The 22044-nt window shown below is 51.1% G+C and overlaps 1 protein-coding gene across 1 annotated transcript; it reads left to right on the forward strand.

Moving 5' to 3' along the window:
- Positions 1-142: 142 nt before the first annotated feature.
- On the forward strand, positions 143-22006 carry PINK1 (PTEN induced kinase 1). The gene is made up of 8 exons (XM_047792260.1): positions 143-618; positions 12394-12681; positions 14304-14404; positions 16625-16807; positions 17301-17464; positions 18684-18811; positions 19142-19378; positions 20509-22006. Exons 1-8 carry the CDS (start codon positions 223-225, stop codon positions 20776-20778), a joined length of 1767 nt encoding a protein of 588 aa, XP_047648216.1. The 5' UTR covers positions 143-222; the 3' UTR covers positions 20779-22006.
- Positions 22007-22044: the final 38 nt, after the last annotated feature.

Raw genomic sequence — 22044 nt, forward strand, 5'->3', positions numbered from 1 at the left:
CTCCCTGACAATGCAACCTTTAGATCCTGGGTGCAAGAGCAAGAAACTACCGGCCGCGCAGGTGCGCGCACAGCGCCCTCGTGCGCGCACAGCGGAGAAACAGCCAGAGAGGCGGCCCCGCCCATTGGCGCCCGCGCCTGCGCAAAGGCGCAGACCCGAAGTTTGTTGTTGTGACGGGCGTCCCGGCCTCCTGCGGCTCGGAGGAGACCCGGCCGCGGCACCATGGTGGTGCGACAGGCTCTGGGCCGGGGCCTGCAGCTAGGCCGAGCGCTGCTGCTGCGCTTCACAGCCAAGCCTGGCCCGACCTATGCCTGGGGGCGGCCCGAACGCCCGGGCCCAGCGGCGGGCTGGGGCCGCGGAGAGCGCCCTGGCCCTGCCGCGGGACCCGGAGCGGAGCCGCGCAGGCTCGCGCTGGGGCTCCCCGGCCGCTACCGCTTCTTCCGCCAGTCAGTGGCCGGGCTGGCGGCGCGGCTCCAGCGACAGTTCGTAGTGCGGGCCCGGGGCGGCGCGGGCCCTTGCGGCCGGGCTGTCTTTCTGGCCTTCGGGCTGGGGCTGGGCCTCATCGAGGAGAAGCAAGCGGAGGGTCGGCGGGCAGCCTCCGCCTGTCATGAGATCCAGGTGAGCGCCGGCCGCGGGCGGGGGTCGGAGCGGGGGCGGGAGGCAGTCGGGCTGCGGGCGGGGCTAAGTGTGTGGGCGGGCCTTGGGTGGGCGTGGGGCGGGGTTAAATGTGGGCGTGGTGAAGGCGGAGCTGGGAGGTATTAACTGATTTGGGGCCCTGGGTCAGGGTTTACCTTTGTCCGAGCTGGAAATTCCTTGACATCACTGATTAAGGCTCATTTTCGATGTCACTGATCTCCTGACCTGGGGCTTAACAGCTCACTTTTTACTGTTTTCCCTTCCTTCAAACAGCATATTTTGGAAGTTATGTTAATAACCGCTCATGTTGCACCTTGGCCAATAACTTTCTGTAAATTTTCAGAAATTTAAGGACAACTAAGACATAATACTTATATTCCTGTGGTTGGTTGTCATCCCTAATTTATGGATGAGGAAACACTCAGAGAAGTGAAAGGTGGTGTAAATTGCTGAAACTCACACAGCTCATAAAGGGCAGTGCCCCAAGTCTGATTTTACAAAGCCTGTGCCGTTAACCACTGCTCCAGCCAGGCTGCTTCCACAGTTTAGCCAAATCAGAAGTGACACAGTGACTGATATTAATGACAGAGCTGAAGCTTCAGCAAAAACCAAGAACAGCAAGAGAAGATAGCAGACCTGCTTTATTTTTATTCAATGAAGTTCATTGTACTTATAGTTGTGCAACCATAATTACAGCCTAATTTTATTTATTTATTTGTAAAGCAAAAGCGTTTATTAAGGCGTCAGAGGGGGGCTGAGCTCAAGATGGCACCAGCCCTGACTGTGAGGAGGTGCTAGGCTATAAAGAATCTGTCACAGCCTAATTTTACATTGCCATCCCAAACCCCCAGCGTATTCCCCCCCACAACCTGTCTCCTCTGGTCCCCGTAAGTCTTTCAAAGTCTGAGTCAGTTTCTGTTCTGCAAATAAGTTCATAATATCCTTTTTTAGATTCCACCTATAAGTGATAGCTATGATGTTTGTGTCTCACTGTCTGACTACCTTCACTTAACATGATAATTTCCAGGTCCATGCATGTTGCTGCAAATGCCGTCATTCCATTCGTTTCTATGGCTGAGTAATATTCCATTGGGTATATGTACCACATCTTCTTTATCCACTCCATCAACAGAGGGATGGACATTTAGGTTGCTTCTGTGTCTTGGCTGTTGTATATAGTGCTGCAGTGTACATTGGGGTACATGTATCTTTTCAAATCTTGGTTTTCTCTGATGTGGGATTGCTTGATCATATGGTAATTCTATTGTTAGTTTTTTGAGGACTCTCCATGCTATTTTCCATAGTGGTTGCACCACTTTACATACCCACCAACAGACTAAAAGGGTTCTCTTTTCCCTTTGCTCCGCACCCTCTCCAGCATTTATTGTTTGTAGCCTTTTTGTTGTTGCTTTTTAGAGCCGTTCTCATGGCATATGGAAGTTCCCTGGCGAGGGGCTGGATCAGAGCTGTAGCCACTGGCCTACGCCAAAGCCACAGCAATGCCAGATCTAAGCCGTGTCTTCCACTTACACCATAGCTCATGGCAACGCTGGATCCTTAACCCACTGAGCAAGGCCAGGTATCGAACTTGTGTTCTCATGGATACTAGTCAGATTCGTTTCCGCTGAGCCACGATAGGAACTCCCCTCATAGTGTGGTTTTTTTTGGTTTTTTTGGTTTTTTTGTCTTTTTGCCTTTTCTAGGGCCGCTCCCGCAGCATATGGAGGTTCCCAGGCTAGGGGTCTAATCGGAGCTGTAGCTGCCAGCCTACACCACAACCACAGCTATGCCAGATCTGAGCTGTGTCTGCGACCTACACCACAGCTCACGGCAATGCTGGATCCTTAACCCACTGAGCAAGGTAAGGGATTGAACCCGAAACCTCATGGTTCCTAGTTGGATTTGTTAACCACTGAGCCATGACGGGAACTCCCTCATAGCAGGTTTCTTTGTTTGTTTGTTTTTGAAAGTTGAGAATTAAATTTTATTTGGGACAAAATTAGGACTTAAGCCCAAGAGACAGCATCTCAGGTAGCCCTGAGATACCACTCCCCCCCCATAGTAGTTTTGATTTGCCTTTCTCTAATAATTAGTGATGTTGAACATCTTTTCATGTGATTTTTGGCCATCTCTAAGTCTTTGGAAAATTGTCTGTTTAGATTTTCTGCCCATTTTTTGATGGCTTTCTCTTTCTTTCTTTCTTTCTTTTTTTTTTTTTTTTGGTATTAAGCTGCAGGAGGTGTTTATATACTTTGGAGCTTCATCCCTTGTCAGTCACTTCATTTGCAGAAATTTTCTCCCATTCTGTGAGTTGTCTTCATTTGGTTTAGGGTTTCCTTTGTTGTGCAAAAACCTTTTAAGTTTAATTAGGTCCCATTTTTTTATTTTTTTTTTTACTGTCATTACTCCAGGAGGTGGATCTGAGAAGATACTGCTATGGTTTATGTCAGAAAGTCATGGGCCTGTGTTTTCCTCTAGGAGTTTTACAATATCCAGTCTTATATTTAGGTATTTAACCCCCAGATCCTTAACCTCCCAAGCAGGGCCAGGGATTGAACCTGCATCCTCATGGATACTAGTCGGGTTTGTTGTCACTGAGCCACAAAGGGAACTCCTAATTCTGGGCTTCCTAGCCTGTTCCATTGATCTGTATTTCTGTTTTTTTGTGCCAGTACCGTACTATTTTGATGACTGTAGCTTTGTAGTAGTCTGGAGTCAGGGAGCCTGACTCCTCCAGCCCCATTTTTCTTTTTCAGGATTGCTTTGACTAAGCAGACCTATGGTTTTTAGTTAACCTGTATAATTATCAGGGATGACTAGATACATAGGGTTCTCAGGCTTTTTAAATGTTTGAAGTAGCTCAGAGAATTCTGTTTCTATTCAACCAAAATCAGAGTTCTCCAGAGAAACAGAACCAATAGGATGTGTTTATAAAAAGAGATTTATCCTAAGGAATAGGCACCGAAGTTCAGGAAGGAGGCTGCCAAGTCCTCAGTCTGCAGGGTGGGCCAGCAGGCTGGCGATCCAGGCAAGAACCATTGTTGATGTCAAGTCTGAAGTCCGTATGCTGGCAGAATTCCCTCTTCTTCCAGGGAGGTCATTCTTCCTGGGGTTTGGAATCACTCACTGAGTTAGTACAGCCCAACGTAATGGAAGGTAGGGTGACTTGCCCAAGGGTATGGCTGGTTGAAGTGCAAGCAGTGTCTCCCATGTGTTCTGGTTTTCAGCCCAGTTCAGTTACTCATCACCAGAGTGTCTCATGTTTGCGCTCTGGCCCGTTTGGGGTGACAGGTGACATCTGACCTAGTCCCTAGCCTCTGTCCTTGTCTTTTTCTACAGCCCAACTGGCAGAAGCCAAGGATGGCCAACTTGACAAATCCTACTTAAAATTATGGAGGCTTTTTTATTTTTTTCCCTCTTTTTTTTTGGTCTTTTTTTCTGTTGTTGTTGCTGTTGTTGCTATTTCTTGGGCCGCTCCTGAGGCATATGGAGGCTCCCAGGCTAGGGGTTGAATCGGAGCTGTAGCTACCGGCCTACGCCAGAGCCACAGCAACGCGGGATCCGAGCTGCGTCTGCAACCTACACCACAGCTCACTGCAACGCTGGATCGTTAACCCACTGAGCAAGGGCAGGGACCGAACCCGAAACCTCATGGTTCCTAGTCAGATTCGTTAACCACTGCGCCAGGACGGGAACTCCCTATTTTTTCTATTTTTATTTATTTATTTATTTTGACCTTTTAGGGCCACACCCACGGCATATGGAGGTTCCCAGGCTAGGAGTCCAATTGGAGCTGCAGCCGCCGGCCTACACCACAGCTCACAGCAACACCGGATCCTTAACCCACTGAGCGAGGCCGGGATCAAACCCCCAATCTCATGGTTCCTAGCCAGATTGGTTTCCACTGCACCACAGTGGGGACGCCTATGGAGGCTTTTTTTAAAACTGAGGTGCTTGATCCTCCATCTCCACATCCTTTTCTCACACCTCACCCTCCTGTGTCTTAACATTTTTTAATTAGTTGCCAATTTTATTTTATTTTTCTATGACTTTTATTTCCTGTTATAGTTGATTTACAGTGTTCTGTTAATTTTTACTGCACAGCCAAATGACCCAGTCATACATATCTATACATATTCTTTTCCTCACATTATCCTCCATCATGTTCCATCACAAGTGACCAGATACAGTTCCCTGTGCTATACAGCAGGATCTCGCGCCAATTAATTTTTAAAATTCAAGCATTTGACTTCTTATTGAAAAAAGAAATCTCCAGATCTGGCAGCTCTAATGCTAAAATTACATGTGGTATCATACTGGAGTAGAATAGTGACCACTCTATTTTGCATTTGGAAAAAAAAGCCTTTATAAAATAGGCAAAAGACATGAATATGTATTTCACCAAGAGGAGTTGCAGGTGCCAAACAAGAATATGAAAAGATGTTTAACACCACTAGCCATTAGGGAAATGCAAATAAAAAACGCAATGTGATGTCTCTGCATACTTATTAGAACAGATAAAATTTTTATTTTTTTATTTTTTGCTTTGTAGGGCTGCACCTGCAGCAAATGGAGGTTCCCAGGCTTGAGGTCTAATCGGAGCTACAGCTGCTGGCCTACACCACAGCCACAGCAATGCGGGATCCTTAACGCACCGAGTGAAGCCAGGGATCAAACCTGCAACCTCACGGTTCCTAGTCAGACTTGTTTCCACTGTACCACAATGGGAACTCCTAGAACAGATAAAAAATTTAAAGTAGTAATAATACCAAATGCTTGAGAGGATGCAGAGAAACTGGACTGATGGTGAAAATATAAAATGGTACAGCCATTCTGGAAAATAGTTGGCAGGAGTTTCTGCTGTGGTACAGCAGTTTGGGGATCTGGCATTGCCACAGCTGTGGCGTGGGTCACAGCTGTGGCTCACATTCCTGGCCTGGGAACTTCCATGTACCGTGAGTGTAGCCAAAAAAAAAAAAGTTGGCAGTTTCTTACAAAACTAAACATATGACCCAGCCATTGCCATCTCAGGCATTTACCCAGGGAAATGAAAACTTATGTTCAACAAAAACCTGCATACGGAGTACCCGTCGTGGCGCAGTGGTTAACGAATCCGACTAGGAACCATGAGGTTGCGGGTTTGATCCCTGGCCTTGCTCAGTGGGTTAAGGATCTGGTGTTGCCGTGAGCTGTGGTGTAGGTCGCAGACGCGGCGCGGACCCTGCGTTGCTGTGGCTCTGGTGTAGACTGGCAGCCACAGCTCCAATTAGACCCCTAGCCTGGGAACCTCCATGTGCCGCGGGAGCAGCCCAAGAAATGACGAAAAGACAAAAAAAAAAAAAAAAAACCCTGCATACAATTAGCTGCTGTGGAAAACAGTATGACAGTTCTCCCCCACATTAAAAATAGAATTATCATATGATCCAGCAATTCCACTTCCAGGTATATATCCAAAAGGATTGAAAGCAGAGACTTGAACAGATGTTTGTACACATGTGTCCACAGCAGGATTATTCACAATAGTCAAAAGGTGAACACCCAAGTGTCCATCAGTGGGTGAAAAATAAGCCAAATGTGCTATGTACATACAGTGGAATAGTATTCAGCCTTAAAAAGAAAGGAAATTGACTACAGTGGCTCACGTCACTGCTGTGGCAAGGGTTTGGTCCCTGACCCGGGGACTTCCACATGCTATGGGCACGGTCAAAAAAAAAAAAAAAAAGAAACTCTGACACATGCTACAGCATGGGGGAAACTTGAAGATGTTATTCTAAGGGAACTAAGCCAGTCACAAAAAGACAAATCTGTATGATTCCACTCGCATGAGGTGCTTAGTCAAATTCACAGAGACAGTAAGTGAATGGAGGCTGCTGGGCTGGGGAAGGATGGGTATTGATACAGAATTTCAGTTTTGCAAGATGAAAAAAGTTCTAGAGCTGAACGCTGGTGATGGTTATACAACAGCCTGAAGGCACTTAATGTCACTGAACTATACACTTAAAATGGTTACAAGGGGAGTTCCCGTCCTGGCTCAGTGGTAATGAACTTGACTAGTATCCATGAGGACGCAGGTTTGAACCCTGGCCTCGCTTAGTGGGTTAAGGATCCGGTGTAACTGGGAGCTGTGGTGTAGGTCACAGACGTGGCTCGGATCCTGTGTTGCTGTGGCTGTGGTGTAGGCTGGCAGCTGTAGCTCCAATCCGACCCCTAGCCTGGGAACCTCCATATGCCTTGGATGTGGCCCTAAAGAGACCAAAAAAAAAAAAGGTTAAAAGGGCCAATTTTGTTGTGTATATTTTACCACAGTTCTTAAGAATAATTTTTAGACTCTGCACATGAATGTTCATGGCTGCATCATTCATAATAACAAAATATTGAAAACCTAAACGTCCTTCAGCAGGTGCATTGTTAGGCTGGCATAGCCAGGCAGGGGAATACTAAGCAGTAACAAACGTAACCATTCATGACAGCTCCATGAACCTCAGGGGCATTATGCTTAGTGAAAGTCAGTTCTGAAAGGTTACATCCTGTGTGATTCTATTTATATAACATTCTTGACATGACAAAACCGTGGAGATGGAGAACAGATCAGTGGTTGCCAGGGACTGGAACACGGTGGGGGTGGCGCAGATACAAAGAGGTAGCGCAGAGAAGCTCTTTTGTGTTGACCGCACAGTTCTGTACCTTGACTGTGGTGGCAATTACACACATCTGTACGTGGGATAAAATTGCATAGAGCTACATGCACAGGCGCCTGTGCGCACACACAGACACACACTCGCGCATGAATGCAGGTTAAACAAGGTGGTGAAAACCAAATAAGATCTTTAGTCAACAGTAGTGCATGTTGTCAAATTCCTGGATTTGATATTGTACTAGTGCTTTATAAGACGTCGCCATTGGGGAGTTCCCGTTATGACTCAGCGGGTTAAGAACCTGAGTAGTATCCATGAGGATGCAGGTTCTATCCCTGGCCTTGCTCAGTGGGTTAAGGATCTGGCATTGCCTTGAGCTGCGGTGCAGGTCACAGACTCAGCTCAGATCCAGCGTTGTTGTGGGTGTGGCATAAGCCAACAACTGCAGCTCTAATTCGACCTCTAGCCTGGGAACTTCCATATGCCTCAGGTGCAGCCCTAAAACGCCAAAAAAAAAAAAAAAAGTCACCAGCGGAAGAAACTGGGTGAAGGGGACACGGGACACTTTGTTATTTTACAGACTACCATTTTTTTTAAAGCAATAGGTCATCATATGAGGCGTATGAGCTTATAGATTCTAAGTGCTTTAGGAATCCTCTAGAAGGAAAGGTTGCTGTGGGCTGGCTCGCCAGGACTGGTTAAACGAGAAGCAGGAGCTGGAGTGGGGATTTGATGGGTGAGTAGGGATGAGCAGGCAGAGCAAAGACGATAGAAATAGGGGGCAGGCGGGGGGCGTGTGAGCAAAGGTTCAGGGGAGACAAGTGAGAGGCACGTATGGACAGTGCACCGAGCAGCCCCCGAAGCCATTGTCACAGGAAGTGCTGGGACAAGGTACTGGATAACCTGTCAGGTTCGGGAACAGAAGAGTGGCACACAAAAGCGGTGTGGTGTCCTCAGGTTCAGAAGCAGGTGAAGGGGTGCTGTGAGAGTGGGGGAGTCTGGAGGTAAGCGACTCACCATGGAGAGGGAGGGATCAGCCGGTCCACAGGGTTCGAGGAGGACAGTGGAGTTTGGGTGACTAGAAAAACGATGGTTGCCTGTCTGAAGGAGGCGCGCACCCCAGTTTGGGGGAAGTGGCCTCTTTCCCAGGGCCTCCCCACAGCACCTGCATTTCCATCTACTTCCATCAGAACGCTTGTATTCTTGTTTCCTTTCTGAAAAGGGGATGGCCCAGCAGATCCCTAGGAGGTGGAGACAGGAAGACAGGGGTGTGGCCAGGCCACTCAAGATGGCTGTCCTCTTGTTCTCGGTACATCCCTGCTGGACCAGGCCTGGCTTCACCTGCACCCCACTCACATGAACGTGCTTGCGCCCTGCCCCAGCTAGTGATTGTTCTCGACTTTAGGCCAGAGCAGCTCCACCTGCTAGTTTATTAAAGGGAAACACCTGCTCTCCTGATGGTCGGTTATTGGAGGGCCTGTGAGGGATGCACCCCAGCCGCTGGTCTCCCTGGTAACTCATGAGCCAACCTGACATCACTGGGACCTTTCGCCGTGAACGTCTAAGACCTCCATCTCTGTCACCATATCTGGTCTCTTTCCTCAGTTTCCTCAAGGCTGGGCAATAAGGCTTGCAGGCCTTTGGGGTGCAGCCCAACAATTGGGGAGCCAGCCAGGGGCTAAGAAAACCCCCATGAGGGCCAAAACGTCAGGAAAGAAGGACGGGGAACAGAAAGTTGTGGGCCAGACCCCAGGGTGGCTGTCTGCCCAGTGGCAGCGGATGACCACGAGAGAGGTCTCTTCCAGTATATTGATGGTATCTGTTAACCTCAGAGCCTCTCTTTCCTGTTTGAAAGTATCAGACCCGCCCTCATGGTTCATCTGAGTGCACAGGGATGGCTGGGGAACACAGACAAAATGCAGGACCTGGATTTATCTATAAAATACAAGCCTACCCCTGACCCACCACCCCTAAACTGTTACAGGCACAGGCTTTGGGTTATTAACTCAGGGACAGGCTTGTGAATTGGATGTGGCCAGTGACCTGGAAAGGCTTGGTTGGGGCCTGTGGCATCAGCAAAATAATAAAAGCGTACCCTTGGGGTTCTGGACCCAGCTATGGAAAGGGGCAGAGCAGTGACAGTGGGATGGAACAGCGGCTGTATGCAGCTGAGGGCGTGTTACTGTCGGTAGAAGACATTGCAAAAGGCCTACCCAAGTCATGGAGCAACGCAAAAAAACCCACTTTACCCACCATGAAGCTCAAGAACCAGCCAATAAAAATGACATGCACTAGCATTTCCACCTGCATTGCCGAGACCAGCTCAGCAGGTGAGGGCTGAAGGACGGGTGCTGTGAAACTTAAGGAAAAAAGTTAACATAAAACAAGACACAGAGACCTTTATCTTAATTAAAGGTGGGAACCAGGGGCCTCAAGGTCTCAGGGACCAAGAGCACCACCACAGGAAACCACACTGCTTTTATTGTGCTCTTTAGGATGACGTCAAGTGAGGAGGGGGTTGTAGGTACAGGATATAGGGTTTTTTAAATTATCTTAAAAGTCACATAGCCATAGCTGATTTGTTGTTGTTGTTATTACTCAATGAATTTATTACATTTGTAGTTGTTCAAGGATCATTGCCATCCAATTTTATAGGATTTACATCCTACACCCCCAGCCATCCCCCCCAGCCAGCCATAGCGGATTAAGCTTTTATTCTGACCTTTAGGCATTTAACAGTCATTTAACAGTCAAAGGTCATTCTGACCTTTAGGCATTTAACAGTCATCCAATTCACAAGCATTGAGGAAGCTTGGCGTCAGCTATCTATGCATAGCATTCTAGAGAATCACCATTGTGCTTCTGCAGACAGTGTGCCTATCTGCAGCAATCCAGAGTGCCTAGGTTTGCACCTCAGTTCTCCTTGGTAATGCATATCCTGCTAACGACCCCTCATAAACCCCTTGGGGCCAGGAGGCTCATCTTTCTCTTATTCTTGAGAGGACATATCATGCTGTGAAGATGGCATGCCTATCTGCACAGGTCCAGAGTGCCTAGACCAATGCATCATGTCCTGATTCAGCTGACCACGTAAATAACGTATGCCCTTAGGTCTTTGTTCTTAAGTTTAAGTCATTTACCAGCACTGTGACTGTTTTCCAAGCAGGAATATGGGGTAAAGTAAAGCAGGACACGATGTCTCGTGACACTGCACTGTTGCCGGACTGAAAGGATGAAGACACTACCTAAACAGCAATTGAGAAGGAAAGACCGCTGTCTCAACATATGGACCAGGAGGCCAACTCAAGCCCCACGAACTATAACCGAATATCCCGCAAGCAGTGGTCCCAGTGCCCTAGGCCATGTTAACCCAGAGGCAACTGGTCAACACCATCCAAGTTCAGCTGTTGATCCTTGAAGGACTGTTGCCAACTGTCAGGGGAATAACTCACTTTTGCCTTGGCCTCAGAACCCACCCCCAGGGGGAACACATTATACAGTGGCCCTGGGTCTGGCAGGTTAAGTCCCCAGTGGTTTGGGTTTGTCACCTCCTGGGGAATGGGATTAGAAAGGGATTTACAGATTTCACCTGTCTTCTACTGTCCCGCCTAAAACCACCCAGTTAATCCTGACCCTCTGCTGGAGAGAGCACCGTTACAGTAACCCCGTGGTCTTTTACACCGCCGCTCCAGTATTCGGCACCGGCTGTGGGGACTGAGGGTGGACAGGCAGTAGGGCGCCGTCATGCCGCTCTGGTCTCGGAATGCTGGACCGCTCGTCTTTTGCTTAATGGCCATGATCTTCCCTGTCCTGTGCCTGTTAAACATCTTCCATTTTGTCACTAATCTGAACCGAGGAAATCTCTCTGTGGACTAGGCGACAACTGTGGCATCGCTGCAAAATGAGTTTGATTGCTGGGTCTGCAGTGAGATGCTGTTGTCTTCCTTGGGCCTGCTAAGCACCTGGCTTCAAAGGCTCCCACCTCTTGGACTCTTGATACTGTTTAGTTGTTGGTATTTGGTTGCAGTGAACCTCTACATACCTGGCCCTGGGGATGTCACAGAAGAGGAGTGGCTCAAGATTGTGAGGGCCAGGCAGGGTCTGTAGGGGTGGGATGGTCAGGCCATTCAAGATGGCTGTCCTCTTGCTCTCTGGACCAGGCCCTGCCTCACGTACCTTTACTCACCTAAGCATGCTTGCCCCAGGCCCCGGTTAGTGATTGTTCTCGTCTTTAAGCCAGAATAGCTTCACCTGCTAGTTTACTAAAGGGAAACACCTGCCCTCCTGGTGGTCATTAACCTGAGGGCCCGTGAGGGATGCGTCCCAGCCGCTGGTTTGCCTGGTAGCCGAGGAGCCAACCTGACGTCAGTCCCCTCTATAAAGGTTAGCCTCCCTCTCCCTCAAGTAGAGGAGGTTGCTGCCATGTCCTGTCTGGCGTCTGCCGCACACAGCAGGGGGCCGCTGCAGGGCCTGCTGCGGATGTGTAAGATCCCTCTACCCAAGAAGCCACTGACTATCTCTATCTCCAGGCTCCTTCTGCAGTCCTCTCCAGTCAGGGCAACAACAAGGCTGGCAGGCCTGCGGGAGGAGGCAGCCCAACAACTGGACCTGAGGACTCGGCTCTGGGGAGTCTCCTGATGTCCCCCCTCTTGCCTGCAGTAGCAGCCTGAGGTCGCTGACGAGTGGAGGGTGGCTGCTGCCCGCATGTTCCTGCCCATCCACAGTAACCGAGGAGTTACCCGCTGAGTTCTGCAGGGAGAGCTGACTCCATGATCAGAAACCTCTCCAAGATTGGGCTGGGGTCTCGCCGGGCAGCCGGGCATGGTGTGCCAGCTGCAGCACTGCAGAGTTCTGACCCCTTAACTGATCCACAGTGTTCTGTGTTGGGCTGACTGTGTGATTGCAATAAAGTGACAGTTTGAGAAAAATGATTCTGAATAACAGGAGAAAGCAGGCTGGCCTGAGCCCAGGACGAGCGGTAGACCCCAGTTTGGTTTTGTCTGTATTCGCTCTCCATCTCATCAGTGAGGGCCTTGCCTCGCCGCACCTCCCCAGCCCCGTTTCCCTTTACTGAAGCCTTATTGGGCTCCCTGGCTCACAGTGCCTGCTTTTTTCTTCACAGGCCATTTTCACCCAGAAAAACAAGCTGCCACCTGACCCGTTGGACACTAGACGCTGGCAGGGCTTCCAGCTGGAGGAGTATCTGATCGGGCAGTCCATCGGCCAGGGCTGCAGCGCCGCTGTGTATGAGGCCACCATGCCTGTGTGGCCCCAGAACCTGGAGGCGGCGAAGAGCACCAGGCTTCTTCCCGGGAGAGGCCCAGAGATCATTCCCCGGGGGGAAGAGGAGGCACGGGCTCCGCGGGCCTGCGCCTTTCCCTTGGCCATCAAGATGATGTGGAACATCTCGGTAAGGGTGGGGCCTCCATCTTTAAAGTCGGAATTTCTCTAAATGCCCACCTTGGGGGACCCGATGGTACTTTTCCCCAGAAGTAAGTAGGAAACACAGACTCTCCCACAGTACGGGTACCTCACTCTCTTGCACAAGAGTCTGAGGCAGCAGGTCTCAAATTGTAATGTGTCCACGACTTGCCGGGGGCTCAGGTTTGAGGCAGATTCTGACCAGCTGGTGGGGGGTGGAGCCTGAGATTCTGCCTCCCTAACAAGCTCCCAGGTGATGCCTATGCTGCTGGGCTGTGAACCACGCTGAGGACCAAGTGCTGATGGGTTCATTTCAGGGCTCCTCTCCCTCCACCTGCAGCCCTGGGAGGAGGGGCCACATGCCTTCCTCTAAACTCGCCTCCCAGACCGTAAGGCTGGCTCGTCACCTCCCTGCTCTCAACTCTTGCAGAACTCAAGACTTTGGGAAATTGATTTTTTCCCACTCAAGAGCAGAGATAACTGTCCACTTAGAATAATTTCTTTACCTTGCCATTATCGCAAGTGGGGTGGGGGGTGGGGGTGTTAGGAAATTCATCAGGATCTGATGTGCTTTCTGCTGCCCAGAGCTGCTTTCCAGGGCTGGGAGGGACACAACCATGCACCTCAGGCAGACCCCGAAGAATTTGGGTTCATGTTTTCATTTGGGGAATGAAGTTTATTAGACTGTACTTCCAAGCTGGCTTAATAGCTGACAAGTAGCCAAATCCTTTGCTTGGAAACATCCAGTCTTGCATCAAAACTTCCACTGATTGGGGCATGACAGCAAATACATTCACAAAAGCTAAAAGTCTTGGAGTTCCTATTGTGGCTCAGTGGTTAACGAACCCAACTAGGACATCGGGTTCGATGAGGACACGGATTCAATCCCTGGCCTCGCTCAGTGGATTAGGGATCTGGCGTTACCACGAGCTGTGGTGTAGGTCGCAGATGTGGCTCAGATCTGTTGTGCCTGTTGCTGTGGCATAGGCCAGAGGCTCCAGCTCTGATAGGACCCCTAGCTTGGGAACCTCCATATGCTGCAAATGCGACCCTAAAAAGACCAAAAAGAAAAAAAAGCTAAAAGCTTTGATGCTTAAAGGATTAACAGGTTTCACCAGGTCCTGAGACTGCTTCATAATGAGAATAAGGTGCTTTCCCTTGTCACTGGTTTCTGGGTTTTTTGTTTGTTTGTTCTAATGGTAGGGAGTGCTGTTTTGTGATTCAGAGTTTATCCAGGGTCGGCTTGTCGGGCTCGGCCTGTCTGCAAGGGCAGGTCTTAGTGCTCAGTGGTCAGTTTCAAGCCTGGTGGTGACCGAGCCATCTGGGACAGGAAGAAGGGTCCATGCCCAGCCTTCTTGACATCTCTTCCTGCCCTGGGCACCCGAGCTGTGCGGGGTTGAGGTGTGGGAAGTGTGCTCTTGAGTTGGCATGGATGGCACCTCTGCCCTCTCTCCCAGGAGAAACTAGGCTTGTCTTGCCCCTTCAGAGAGCTTATCTTAGCTTGAAGGTCAAAGCCGATTCTAGGCAATAACTGTCCTGGTCCACACTACAAGGAGGGCCTGGACTTATTCGGGCCTGTGTAACCCAGGATCCACTATGGATGTGTTCCAGGCGGGCTCGTCCAGTGAAGCCATCCTCAGTACAATGAGCCAGGAGCTCGTCCCAGCCAGTCGGGTGGCCTTGGCCGGGGAGTATGGAGCAGTCCCTCACAGGTAAGCTCCACCTGCCCCCCACATAGAGCAGAATCCTCACCTGTGCCCTCAGCGCAGTGTCCGACACGACACGCAGTAGATCGGACGTGCTCACTGAATGATGTAGTCAGTGATGGATTTTCAGTTGGTGGATAACTGGGAAAGAGTGTGGATGGTCTGATTTCTAACTGAAGATGCAGGTGGCTGGAGCAGGGAGAGGAAGCCACCTCAAAACACCCAGTTCAGAACAATGGGAAATTGATCTGAGTTCTGACCCCTAAGTAACGCCCAGGTGGAGCACCACCTTTCTGTGCAAGCTGAACCCTCCCCTGTGGAGGTAACACTCACTTCACTAATAGCTGCAGTGACCTGATGGTGCCAGGAGATTTTTTTGCTTTTTAGGACCGTACCTGGGGCACATGGAGGTTCCCAGGCTAGGGGTCAAATCAAAGCTGTAGCTGCCGGCCTACACCACAGCCACAGCTATGCCAGATCTGAGCTGTGTCTGCTACCTACACCACAGCTCACGGCAATGCCGGATCCTTAACCCACTGAGCAAAGCAGCCAGGGATCGAACCTGCCTCCTCCTGGATACTAGTCAGATTTGTTACTGCTGAGCCATGACAGGAACTTGTGCCAGGAGATTTAAAAAGGGTGGGAGGGAGTTCCCTTGTGGCACAGCAGGTTAAGGATCCAGTGTTGCCTGGATCAACTTCGGCACGGGTTTGATCCCTGGCCATGGAACTTCCACATGCCATCGGTATAGCTTAAAATAAATAAATAAATAAACGGGAGTTCCCTTTGTGGTGCAGCGGAAACGAATCCGACTAGGAACCATGAGGTTGTGGGTTCAATCCCTGACCTGGCTCAATGGGTTGGGGATCCTCCATTGCTGTGGCATAGGCTGGCTCCAGTTCAGGAGCCCTCTGTGTAGCAGAGAAGCCTAAGGAGTCGGGAACATGGAGTTCCCGTCGTGGCACGGTGGTTAATGAATCCGACTAGGAACCACGGGGTTGCGGGTTCAATCCCTGGCCTTGCTCAGTGGGTTAACGATCCTGCGTTGCTGTGACTGTGGTGTAGGTTGCAGACGCAGCTCAGATCTGGCATTGCTGTGGCTGTGGTGTGGGCCGGCAGCTACAGTTCCGATTCGACCCCTAGCCTGGGAACCTCCATATGCTGCAGGAAGCGGCCCTAGAAAAGGCAAAAAGACCAAAAAAAAAAAAAAAAGGAGTTAGGAACAAAGTCCAGCATGCCTTGATTCTGATTCTCCATGGGCCCCAATGGCTCAGGGCTGGGAATGATGCCGCGATCCCTTTGATCGCATAGAACAGGGCCCATCTGGGGGACTCCAGAGGAGCGGTGGAGGCCATGAGTGGACTGGCTGCAAAGCTCGGGACTGAGGCAACTCAGGGCGGGTGTTGAGCTCTCTGGGTCGTTGTGCTGTCTCTGGGCTTCTGCTCCATCCTCCTCTCTCTGCCACCCAGTGTCCTTATTACTCACGGCTACACCCCTGGCTTCCCTCGGGCCTCATGGCATCCTTTCATCTTCAGTTCCACTGGGGACTACCCAGCTGCCACCCCATTTCTTCATTCACACTCCCCAAGGAGACGCTCTAACCGGCACCCCTCCCCTTTTCCTGCCAACCACCATGACTGCAGGCTCGTTGCCCTTGGGTCAGGCACCCACCCTTAATCCAAGCAGCTCTGGGCAAGGGGGCAGGGCTGAGACACAGCAGGCGGTCATGGGGTCCCAGATTGGAGGGGCAGAGGGGTGGGCAGGGCAGCAGGTCCCATCTCTACTGTAAACGGCATCTGTATCGGTTCAACGCAAAACTTTATTGAGCCTATACTTTGTGCCAGGTGCTGTTAGAACTTGGAATCAGGGAGTTTCCAGGTCCTTTACAAGTATGAACAACCCGATGAGGTGTGTTGCTACTTTATTCCCCTTTTGGCATTTGAGATTGAGCCCAGACAAGTTAAGCAACTTGGCCAAGGGTTTGGAGAGGCAGACGTGGGATGCGGTCTGACTCCAGGGTCTCCCACACTGTGCTTGGCGTGGATGGGCGGTGGGCGGACTAGTGGAGTCACCAGATGTGCGGAGTCATTTTCTTTCCGGCACATGTTTGATGTAAATAACTAGGTGGTTAACTGAATGGCAGTCTTCATCGTGGTCTTAGATTGACTATATTTCCAAGTGTCTTATCTGCCGCCGGCCTCGTGTTTGTCCCACTGGGTAACACAGAAAATCCAGGAGCGGTCCCAAGCAGCTGGCCCCTCACCCCAACATCATCCGGGTCTTCCGTGCCTTCACCTCGTCTGTGCCGCTGTTGCCAGGGGCTCTGGTGGACTACCCCGATGTGCTGCCCCCACGTCTTCACCCTGAAGGCCTGGGCCACGGGCGGACACTCTTCCTCGTCATGAAGAAGTAAGTGGCCAGGCCTGGAATGAGCAGGAGCTGCTCGCCACCTTGGCGCACGTGGAGCCCGGGGTCGCAGGGAAGAGGATGCTTGCCCTCTGGGGGATTGGGCTGTGCTGAGGGTGCATGTCTGCCCTAGAGAGCACTTCCCTTTAGAAGGACTTTTCATGGTAACAGAAAGGCATCTTCGGTCAGAACGTACTTTTCGCCTAGTGCTATCAGTACCTTTGGGTGCCTGCCTCACCTGGTGTTTTAACACAGGCTGTTCTTCCTCCCTCTGTGCCCCTGGCATTGCCGTGTGGGTGTTTTAAGGAGACAGGCTCACATGTGAGGCCCCAGCTCTTCCTGAGTCCAAGATGGAGGGTGGGAACAGAAAGGGTGTTTGGGGAAAAAAGAAGTCAAGAGTTTCAGGACCAAGAGGAGGGGTCATCATCCCAATAGGAAATAAGGTACTCGATCCCTGATGCGCGGTAGCCAGAGGCCCTGTCACCCTTTCCTCCAGCTACCCCTGTACGCTGCGCCAGTACCTTCGCGGGAACACCCCAAGCCCCCGCCTCGCCACTGTGATGACGCTGCAGCTCCTGGAAGGGGTGGATCACCTGGTCCAGCAGGGCGTCGCTCACAGAGACCTGAAGTCTGACAACATCCTCGTGGAGCTGGATGCGGGTGGGCGCCCCCTGCACCTCCAGGATGTCCGGGGCACACCGGGCTTTAGGCCTGGGGACATCTGGGAGCCTTGGGGCTTTTGTGGTTTTTTATGTTCTGAGTTGTTGTGTCTTCACTTAGCTGTGGACACAAGAGACAAGCACGCCCTCCTTCAGGGTGGAGCCCTGTGTTCTCTGGGGGACTCACGGGGGTGGGGGTGGTTAATAGTTCCCAAGGTCTTTTCACTGGCCCTCTTCAGAACAAACACCTCAGTGGTAGACGTTTTCTTGAATAAAGTGAAAGAGAGGTAGACTTTAGCTTAATGTAAGAAAGGATCCTCAAACAACGAGGGCTCTTTGAACACGAGCCCAGCTGCCTGTGGCAGTGAGCTCCCCATCTCCGGACGCACTCAGGTGAAGCTGGATGGGTCACTTGCTTGGGGAGCCTGTGAAAGAGTCAAGACAGCTGGTCAGTTTTGAACTTGAAGCTTTCAAATAATTAGATATTCAGTTAAATTCTAGAGGAGCTGGTTTTTAAAAGGAAGTCCATATGAGTCCCTTTCCAAATAACTAATTTATAATGCACCTATTTCTTAGGTTTGAATTTGAGGTTTCAAGGTCAAAGCAAAGACTCTTGGAGGTCATTTGAGCCAGTACCACATGATGAGAACATCAAGAGCCGCTCCTTTGGTCTTGAGGGAACTCCAATTACTAGATTACTTAGATGGAGACAAATTTTATCCAGGTGGTTTTTTTTTTTGTTTTTTTTTTTTTTGGCTTTTGTCCTTTTTAGGGCCGCACCTGCAGCATATGGAGGTTCCCAGGCTAGTGGTCTAATTGGAACTGTTGCCACTAGCCACAGCAACGCCAGATCCGAGCCACGCCTGCGACCTACACCACAGCTCATGGCAACACTAGATCCTTAACCCACTGAGCCAGACCAGGGATCGAACCCACTACCTCATGGTTCCTAGTCAGATTCGTTTCTGCTGCGCCACAATGGGAACCCCTTATCCAGTTCTTTGCTTGGATACTTTTGATTTCCTGGAGGCACACCTGTACTGGTGTGGCTGGCCCATGTCCAGGCCTTGCTGGCCTGCGCTCCTGCGTCAGCACGGAGTCCCTGCGAGCCCTGTGGCCCACACCCTCAGGGTGGCTTCAGTGGAGACATAGGCGGGCCTGGGGGCAGTGGGAGGGGGGAGGCTGGGCCGCTGACCTCTGCAGACACTTTCCCTCCGCAGACGGCTGCCCCTGGTTGGTGATCACAGACTTCGGCTGCTGCCTGGCCGATGAGCGCGTGGGCCTGCAGCTGCCTTTCACCAGCTGGTACGTGGACCGAGGCGGAAACGGCTGCCTGATGGCTCCTGAGGTGAGTCCTGCCGAGTGTCAGGTGCCTTCAGCAGGGCCCCTCCCACCAGGATTCCTCCGTGTACTCAGCACTTGCTCTTTTCTGACCCGTAATTTGACGACGTCCCTTCCCTGCCTTTTTCTTTTCTGACGTTCCCAGTGTGTTGCGTTAGCCCCGAGTAGGCAGCCTACTCGGATTCTCTGAGACCTGAGCTCTCCGAGACCTGAATTCTCAAATTCTCGGTTCCTTGGGACACAGTGGAGCTGAGCCTGCGATTCAAGTGCCGTGCTGGGGTGTGAAGAGGCTGGAAATACCAGCGCGGTGACTGCTTCCCCGTTGCTTTCTGAGCAGGTGTCCACGGCCTGCCCTGGCCCCAGGGCAGTGATTGACTACAGCAAGGCTGACGCCTGGGCGGTGGGAGCGCTCGCCTACGAAATCTTCGGGCTCTCCAACCCCTTTTACGGCCAAGGCAGGGCCCACCTTGAAAGCCGCAGTTACCAAGAAGCTCAGCTTCCAGCACTGCCCGAATCGGTGCCTCTAGACGTGAGACAGCTGGTGAGGTCGCTGCTCCAGCGAGATGCCAGCAAGGTGAGGCTTTCCTCAGGCTTTGCGGGGGTTGTATGGACGGAAACCTTAGTGCACGTTCCAGAATAAAAGGCCAGGTTAGGGCAAGACCAAGAGTGAAAGACAGCTCCTCTTTCCAAAGGTAAAGGCCAAGTACAGAACACAGAGTAGAGTTGACTGTAAATGGGAGTGGGGGAGCTGGCCACCAAATCAGTCAGAACTCCAGCAACTCAGCTCTTCCTGGCTTTAGCTGCTTCGAGTTACTCAGAGGGAAAGAGATGCTTTTTTTTTCTTTTTTTTCTTTTTTCTTTTTTTAGGGCCTCACCCATGGCATCTGGAAGTTCCCAGGCTAGGGGTCATACTGGAGCTGCAGCTGCCAGCCTACACCACAGACAGCAACACGGGATCCAAGCCACGTCTGTGACCTACACCACAGCTCATGGCATTGCCGGATCCGGATCCTGGACCCACTGAGCGAGGCCAGAGGTCAAACCCACATCCTCATGGACACGAGTCGCATCTGTTTCCCTGAGCCACAATGGGAACTCCCAAGAGATGCGTTTTTAAGAAATGGTTAACGAAGATGTAGCTTACAGAAGCAGCTGAGATCTAATCAGACAGATGTGATAATATCTAAGCGATGTGGACACTCTGATTTTTGAAAGTACTGCGAAGGCTGACATTTGAAGCCCTAACCGGAGGAGCAGATCCGGTTCAGATCTGATTCAGGTGGCACATTCAGTGGGAAGAGCACAGACCAGGACTCCACTGCCGTCCTGGTCCTGCCGCTTGCCTCTCTGTGAGCGGCAGGCTGTCCCCGTCACAGTGGGCGCTCGCTGCACCTGTGCTGTCAGGAGACAACTCCCCTCACCCGCCACAGCTGCTGGGCCCTCCTGGTTGGAGAGGCGACTCTCCCGACCAGGACAGAAGGTGCAGAGTACATCCCCCCACCAGCTTGTACCTACGGAAACTTCTGGAGCGGGGGTAGGGATGGCCGGTGTGTGTCAGCAGTGGGTATTGTAGGAGGAGAGTGGAGAAAAATTTGCTCGGGGCCAGACAAGGGAAGAGCCTGAAATGAGGATGTGCTAACAAAGTGGGCTGGGGTGAAGGCCTGGCCCAGGAGTTCTAAGCTCCAGCTCCCCTTCCTCTGACAGAGGCCATCCGCCCGCGTGGCTGCTAACGTGCTTCATTTAAGCCTCTGGGGTGAAGATACTCTGGCCCTGAAGAACCTGAAACTAGACAAGATGGTCGGCTGGCTCCTCCAGCAGTCAGCTGCCACTCTGTTGGCCAACAGGCTCACAGAGAAGAACTGCGTGGAGACAAAAATGAAGATGTTATTTCTGGCCAACCTGGAGTATGAGGCGCTGAGCCAGGCAGCCCTCCTCCTCTACGCCTGGAGGGCAGCCCCGTGCCAGCCGATGTAGCTGGTGAATCACTAAAGGCACCTGCTGTATCTGTGTCGTGATGGTCTGTGAATGCTGCAGGAGGGGGCTCCTGGGTGAGAGGGTGGGGAGTCAGGAGGAAAGACAGTGCGAGGGGGCCGGTCGGCCGAAGAGAAGGCTTCGGGTTTGGCAAGTGGAAGGATCAGCTTGAGTTCACGGTCTGTAGCTACTAACCGTACTTGGGTGATTCTGATGCATCATATAACCTGTGTGGACAGAGGCTCTCTTGGGAGAACCAAGAACCTGGCCTAGATAGGAGTTGGCACACTTTCTCTATAGAAGGCCAGTACTCAGGCTGTCGCAGGTACTCAGCTGTCACTGTAGCACAAAAGCAGCCTTACGTTGTCAACAAATCAGGATGACAGCCTTCCAACAAAGCTTTATTTATGGACACTGCAATTTGGATTTCCAGTGTCATGAAATCTTTTCATTTTCAACCACTTCAAAATATAAAAACCATTTTTAGATAGGGTGCTGCCTGTTTTCAGTAGGCCTGCAAGACTGGCCCCCTAGTTTGCCAACCCCTCCTCTAGATGGAGTCAGAGGGTCTAACTCTTAAAAAGAAATGCTGATAATCACTAGGCCCCTTGGGTGTCAGCGCTGAAGAACGTGATTAGGTCTCTGCATACAGATCCAAAGGAGTGAGTCCTGGGCACCAGGAGAAAAGACAGCCAGTGTTGACTGCTGACCAAAAGTCCCAGCTTCAGCTTGTGTCCTGTCTTCACAGACCTGCAATTAGTAGCCCAGCAGGTCTGTGAGGTGAGCCGAGGGTCAGACCTGTGTCCCACATCAGAGGACCCGACCAGGGCAGTGGCTGGGTGGCCAAGTGTGACTGTGACGTTTGTCTCTAGCTCCAGGACTACGGCTCATGTGACAGAGGCAACCGGGACATCAGTCTGCACGTTACCTGAGCTGAGGCAAACATTTTCTCGGGTCGGGACATTCAGGTATCAGAATGGAAAACGCTTAATGAGGCCTGGGGTGGGGGCGGAGCCTCTGCACCTCAGTCCTGCCTTCTGGAACAGCTCTGGCTGTTTCTGAGGAAGCATTTCCAAGAAGCTCCTCCAGCTACTGAACGGAGTCTAGCAGAGCTAAAGGGGCTGAGGAGATGGGAACCAACAGTGTTCTGAACGTGCTGATTTCCTCCTTTCGGCTAGCGTTTCTTATAGGAGTCGTGGAGAATTAAATGCATACTTACCACTACAGCATATGTATGTGCCTTGAACTGAGTATTTGGCTTTAAGTGTG

The sequence above is a fragment of the Phacochoerus africanus genome, chromosome 8 (assembly GCF_016906955.1).
Source record: "Phacochoerus africanus isolate WHEZ1 chromosome 8, ROS_Pafr_v1, whole genome shotgun sequence".
NCBI classification, from domain to species: domain Eukaryota; kingdom Metazoa; phylum Chordata; class Mammalia; order Artiodactyla; family Suidae; genus Phacochoerus; species Phacochoerus africanus.